Source organism: Chrysochloris asiatica, unplaced genomic scaffold (assembly GCF_000296735.1).
Source record: "Chrysochloris asiatica unplaced genomic scaffold, ChrAsi1.0 scaffold00012, whole genome shotgun sequence".
NCBI lineage: Eukaryota > Metazoa > Chordata > Mammalia > Afrosoricida > Chrysochloridae > Chrysochloris > Chrysochloris asiatica.
The window spans coordinates 32,312,942-32,319,641 of record NW_006408530.1 but is presented as its reverse complement, the minus strand read 5'-3'; the positions used below and the strand labels follow the sequence as shown (position 1 = coordinate 32,319,641).

The window sequence follows — 6,700 nt, the reverse complement described above, 5'->3', positions numbered from 1 at the left end:
AGGAACTCCATCTAGGGCCAGGAACTCTGGTACCCACCTCATGAGTTCCTTGCTTACCCACACCCTGCATTGTTTCCTTTCCAGGTCCAACAGCTACACTGTTTTCTTTTTGTTGGTTTTGGTTTTTGTTTGTTTGTTTCATTGTTTTTGTTTGTTTATTCTTTCTCCTCCTTCTATTTCTCATTTCCTCTCTTATTTTTCCCATTTTGATCTTTCTTTACTACTCTCTTTCTTTTTCTTTTCATCTTCCTTCTCCCTGGTTTTCTAAGTATTAAAAAAATTTTCTTTCTTTTATGCCCTTTCTTATTTTCCTCTTCAATAACTCCATTTTCCTGTCCCTCTTGGCAAAGTGGCAGCATCAATGGGCTCAAGTATGGCAGTAATTACTAGGTTGGCCCAGGATTGGGCAGTGTTTCAGTCTGTTGTGCATAAAGTCTCTATGAGTCAATACAGACTCGATGGCACCTAACAACAACAACAACAAGTGTTATTTTATATCTTCCTTTTATTTTTGTTCTTATTTTTCTCTTTTATACCTCCATTTCCTTTCCCTCTTTTGTCTTTATACTTACATTCTTTTTTTTTTTTCTGATTGCTGCCCGTTTTGATTTATTTTTTCTCTTTATTATTTTCTCTTTCCATTGTTGGTCCCTTGTGTGTTTATTGTGTTTTGTGTGTGTGTGTATATATACGGGTTTTCTCTTTACTACCTGACAAGAGACAACAACCATGCCCATACATATCAGCCACAACCGTATCCTCTGTAACTCCATGCATTGGGCAAGAGCTAATACCAGCTCCTACACCATCAGATAAATGATAGGCGGCAACCAACATCAGCAAAACCTATCCTAAACAGAGATGCACGAATGGTGAACCAAAACAGTGTACACACTTCTCTAACTACACCTACAGGAGACAGTTGATGAGAGCCTAAGGTGAAAAAATCAGCATATAATCATCAATACAACAACCCCACAATGCCCTGGAGACAACAGAAAATTTTAACTCACATGAGGACACAAAAGAGACTGTCTCAAACAAATGACCAAGATGCAGAGCCATGAAATGTTTCTGAGGAAGAAAAGATAGTGGAAATAACCTGGAAAAGAATTTTAAAAAATGATATTTAGGTACCTACAAAAGATTGTAGTCCTGGTGTGGCATTGTGGGTTAATGCGCTAGACTGCAAAGTCAGTTTGAACTGTAAGGTTGGAGTTCAAACTCACCAGTCGCTCATTGAAAACCCTCTACAGGGTCACAATGGGTTGGAACCTACTCAACAGCACTTAATAAGAACAACAACAAAAGATTGACAGAAAAATTGAGAAAAGCAAGAACACAGAAAATTTTTTTTAAAAGAATTCAGGAAAATACTATAAGAACAAACAAAATAAATGCAAATTTTGAAACAATGCAAAACCTGCAATTAGAAATCCAGAAGATTAATTCTAAGATCTCAGAAATGGACAATGTATTGAAAGGGCAAAGGTGTAGATTTGAAGTAATGGTAGCCTGAATTAGGAAGCTTGGAGATAAATCTCCCAATACTAGTATGTTAGAAGAACAATCATTTAAATGAATGAAACAAAAAATCAGAAGAAAGCCTAAGAGTTATGTGGACACCACAAAGAACAACTTATATGTGATTAGAATTCCAGAACAGGAAAAGACAATAAAAAGTTCAGAGAAAATTATCAAATTCCCTAACATCATGAAAGGTGAGAAGATAAGCCTACAAGAAGCTGAATGAACCTCAAACATGATAGATCTCAAAAGAAAATTACCAGACATATCATAATAAAATTTTCTAAAACCAAAGACAAGGAAAGAATCCTGAGAGCAGCGCAAGAAAAACGAAAGTTACCTACAGAGGAGAACCAATAAGACTAAATTCTGATTTCTCAGCAGAAACCATGCAGGCAAGAAGGTAATGGGATGACATATACAAAACTCTGAAAGAATAAAAAAAATGTCAACTAAGAATTGTATATCCAGCAAAACTGTTCCTCAAATATGATGAAAAAATCAGAATGCTTCCCAATGAATATACCTGCAGATCAAAATAAAAAAAGAGGAAAATCAGATTTTGTAAACATTAACACAACAGAAATAAAAATGAAAAGGAAACTCACAAACAAAATGAACTCAGCACAGAAAATTATGTGGATCAAAGAAATCAGAAGTACCACACACACACACACACACACACACAAACACGCAGCAATATGACAGCAATCAATTCATATCTAATAATTACACTGAATATAAATTGATTAAATGCACCAGTAAAGAGACCAAAAGAGAAGGATAGATAAGAAAAAAGGATCCTTCAATATTCAGGGTGCAGGAGACACATAAATGCCCATCAATGGAAGAATGGTTAAACAAACTTTGGTATACATACAATGGAATACTACTAAATGTTGAAGAATAACGAGGAATCTGTAAAACACCTTACAACATGGGTGAACCTGGAAGATACTATGCTGAATGAAATTAATGAATCACAAAAGGACATCTATTATATGAGACCAATGTTGTAAAAGGTTAAGAAAAAGTTTTTCTTAATAAGAGAAATGATCTATGATGGTTATGGGGGCAGGGGATAAGGAGGGAAAATTATTCATGGGTGACAGGACAGGCACTATTCAATAAGAGAGATGTTAGCAGAAGAAAGATGAAGGTAGCAGGAGACACAGGGAAGAATACAATAGTTAAAGTGAATAGAGGTAAATGCTGTTAACTGTTAGTTCATGGAGGGGACTGCAATCATTGTAATGAAGCAAAAGATATGATCTGCTGAAGGTGGAGCTGATGATCTGCTCTGTAAACCGTCACTCAGTTCACAATGAAAAGTAATTTTTTAAAAAGAGAGAGATTGATTAACAATAAGGAACTATCCAGATCTTTATATAAAAACTAACAGTACAATTTGGATCGTTAATGATGTTACATATTGGAATATAAAACGATATATTAAATGCTTAAACAAATTTAGAGAAAAATCAAAACAAGACATTCTCAATAATGAACAAAACATATTTGACAAAAATAAGAAACTTAAAGGAATAAAAAGGAGCTCTGGTAGAGTAGTGGTTACGAATTGGGCTGCGAACCACAAGGTCAGCAGTTCAAAATTACCATCCATTTCACGGGAGAAAGATGAGGCTTTCTGCTCCCGTAAAGATTTACAGCCTCGGAAACCCTGTACAGGGTCTCTATGAGTCAGAACCAACTCCACGGCACATCACCACCACCACCATAGGAATAAAATATAACTGCTGAAATAAAAAAAAAATTAAAAAGAAAACAAATGGATGGATTACAATGATAAACTACTACTATTAAAATGAGATTATCACTTGCCCAGCAACTGAATGGCTAGAATCAGAAATACTAATAATACCAAATGCTGGTGAGGCTATGAAGAAACAGAGCTTTATTTATTGTTCGTAGGAATGTAGGATGTTACCCCCACTTTGGCAAAAGCTCTGTTTCTTAAAAACTAAGCATGCACCCACCCTATGATCCAGTAACTATGCTATCAGTTCTCCTTAATGTAATACTGTTGTTGTTAAGTGCCATTAAGTCTATTCTGACTCATAATGACCCTGTATAGGGTTTCCAAGGAGTAGCTGGTGGGTTTGAACTGCTGACCTTGTGGTTCGCAGTACAGTGCTGATCCTACAGCACCACTCCAGAAGTCCTAGTCAGCTATAAAAGGGAATGAACTATTGATATACAAAACCAGACTAATTAATCTGAAAAATCAAACGAAGTGAAAAACGCCTTACATAAATAAGTACCATATCTTTACAAATAACATGCCCACACATATAACATAGGGAAATAATGAAATTAAGTAAAATATTCCTGGTTTTAGAAAGCCCATGCATATATCACAAATGTCTTATGACATTTCCATAAGTGAATTTTAGCTTCATCCATCCAACCTCCCATATTACAGGTAAAACTTATTCTGTTCATCTTCTTTTGTCTGTTCATTTTATTTCAACTCTTTTAATTTTCCTTAATTTCTTATACATAAAAATAATTCAGAATATTACTTTTGAACGTACTTGTAAAATAAAGGTATAAGCCTTGGTCAAAAGTCATAGATTGAGTTTGCTAGTCCCCCAGTAACTGGAAAATAAATCATCAACACAGTGCATGTTTCTATTAATAGTATAGCACAATAGCTGAACAGCTGAATGTGAAAACCTTATCAAACCCAAATTCATTGCTTCCGAGTCAGTTCCAATTTAAAGAACCTATAGGACAGATTAGAACTGCCTCACAGGGGTTCCAAAACTGTAACTCTTTATAAAGGCAGACTGCAACATCTTTCTCCTGCAGGGCAGCTAGTGAGGTCAAACTGCTGACCTTTTACTATCTCTCAAATGAGTAACTACTACTCTACAAACATTCCTCTGTGATTATGTCAGATCTGCTTACTTCATCATTCAGTCATGCCTTCTTAGTGTCAGTGTCTTTGTTCAATGATCATAGTCACCTTAGTTACATGCTTATAATAGGTTTAAAAAAAAATGGCATGGTCTGCTTATGAAAATAACAAAGTTTGCCAAAAATGTATGTGTTATATTTGTATGAAGATAAAGTATATGCTATGCTACTCTATTTATATGAAATTCTACAAGTAACCTACTATGGAAAATATCTCCAAACTGTTTTTGCCTTGCACACTTCTGTGCCTTCAACATTTAGAAGAATGTCTGGAACACAGTAAGCACTTGCTAAATATCTATTGACTGAAAGAATCAAAGAATCCCTGTCCAATTTACCTTCAGATTTTCTTTGTTTCGCCTTTATTAAGTGAGGAGCTTCTTCTCTGGTTACAGACTTGGAGATGTTTGGTTCTAAACAAGATCTTGGCAACACGAAGCCCAAATCCACATCACAGAGCTCCCTGGAACTCTCCTCTTTCTCCAGAATGAAAGACTGCATCCCCAGAGTCTTTGTCCTCGGCGCCACCATCTCAATTTCACTGGGGAAAGAAACAGAATGTGCTCGTGTCCATTCTTGATGTGCTAAGGTTTTCTGACTAAAAAGGTGGAAAACGGTTTGATTTAAAGTTGATTCCCCGCTCCTTCTGGGTCTCACGTTCTCAATACAGCCTGATAACACTAGAAAGTTTGGAGAACTGTTTCCAAATGGCACTGCTGAATGAAATCACTGGACTTCTGAAGCAGCAAGACCTGTCCATACTCCTAGTCACCCCCACCCTTGACTGTCCTCAGTACAGTTGCCTGAATGGACAAGGTTTAGGACCACTTTCTTTCCATATCCTTGAGGGAGAAATCAGAGGTGCACAGAGAAGGCATGGGAGGGACATTTTACTTCGCCAGATTGGATACACCAGTGCTTCTCAAACTATCTCCGGTGAAAAACCAATTTTACATTTCCTAATCCATTATGGATGGTTAATTTTGAAAATATTATAAACATGCATTACTGTAAAACTGAAGTAAGACATAAAAATAGGCAAAAACTAAAGCCCCAAAACTAAAGCGATGAACATAAAATTATTTTGTCAAATGATCAAATGTGTTAAATTTTCTAGATGGTTACCCTCAAGTTCTGAACCGATATCATCATGAACTGGTACCAGAAGGGCCACAGGACCACATTTTGGGCAGCACTGTTCTCAAACACGTCAGCAAACTAAAAAAAATTGCATCTGCCACCTGTTTTTGAAGCCGAAATTTTACAGGAACACAGTTCCACTTATGTTGGTGATACAATGACAAGAGTTGAATCTTTGCAACAGAGACTGGGTGGCCCAAAATGCCCCAAATATTTACTATCTGACTGCCACAGTAAGATTTATTGTGACCCCTGCTCTTGATCATTATTTTGGGCTTGAATGTAGGTTGTCACACAAGTATCATCACTGATATGTAAATCTCAATCTAACATTTCAAAGAATATTCCTTACTTGTTTTCTTTGGGATCTTCTTGATTCCTTTCTTGGGGATGACAGACATCTCCTGGAAAAGTAACAATAATCTCAACACCTATGGAAGCACACGTAGAGGGTGAAAGAAGAAAAGAGTTCATTAGATGGTAACAAGAAAAGATAAGGAAAAGTACTTGGGTTTCTTGGTGGTTTTTAATATTTGTTTTCTTAATCACTTGGTGAATCTGTTCTTAATTATTACAGAATGGACATAAACTAAGGACTAAGACTTAGAAATCTTTGTATCTTTCCTATCCAACATAATATCCGATCTAAAAGTATTGCTACTTAAGGTTCCAGTTCATATACACACAGCTTTATTCCAAATAAATCACCCTTAAACAAGTTTCTGTGATCAGTGGATGGCTTAGACAAGTTCGCTCAGGAATACACTGGTCTTAATCTAATTGTTGTTGTTGTTAAGTGCCGTTGAGTCAGTTCTGACCTATAGCGACCCCTGTATAGGGTTTCCAAGGCTGTAATCTTTACGGGAGGAGACAGCCTCATCTTTCTCCCGCAGAACCCCTGGTAGTTTCAAACTGCTGACTTTAGTTTCGAACTGCTGACCTTAGCAGCCCGACTTGTAACCACAACTCTACCAGTACCCTTTAAAAAACAAATATCCTATGAAAACTGTGGCTTCTCTTGTGGTGGTGTGAATACATAATGTCTCTACTAGCCATAGTCGGTGGTGGTGGTAGTGTGTGGTGCAATCAGTTT

At 36.5% G+C, this 6,700-nt stretch overlaps 1 protein-coding gene across 1 annotated transcript in view; it reads right to left on the bottom strand.

The window, feature by feature from the left end:
• The window catches only part of MAP3K19 (mitogen-activated protein kinase kinase kinase 19), a 92,438-nt gene that overhangs the window by 24,574 nt on the left and 61,164 nt on the right, over positions 1-6,700 (bottom strand). The window contains exons 12-13 of the mRNA XM_006834601.1: positions 5,960-6,038; positions 4,806-5,065 (exon numbers count right to left, since the gene is read on the bottom strand). Coding sequence (XP_006834664.1) covers positions 4,806-5,065; positions 5,960-6,038 — 339 coding nt within the window. The remainder of the gene's footprint in view (positions 1-4,805; positions 5,066-5,959; positions 6,039-6,700) is intronic.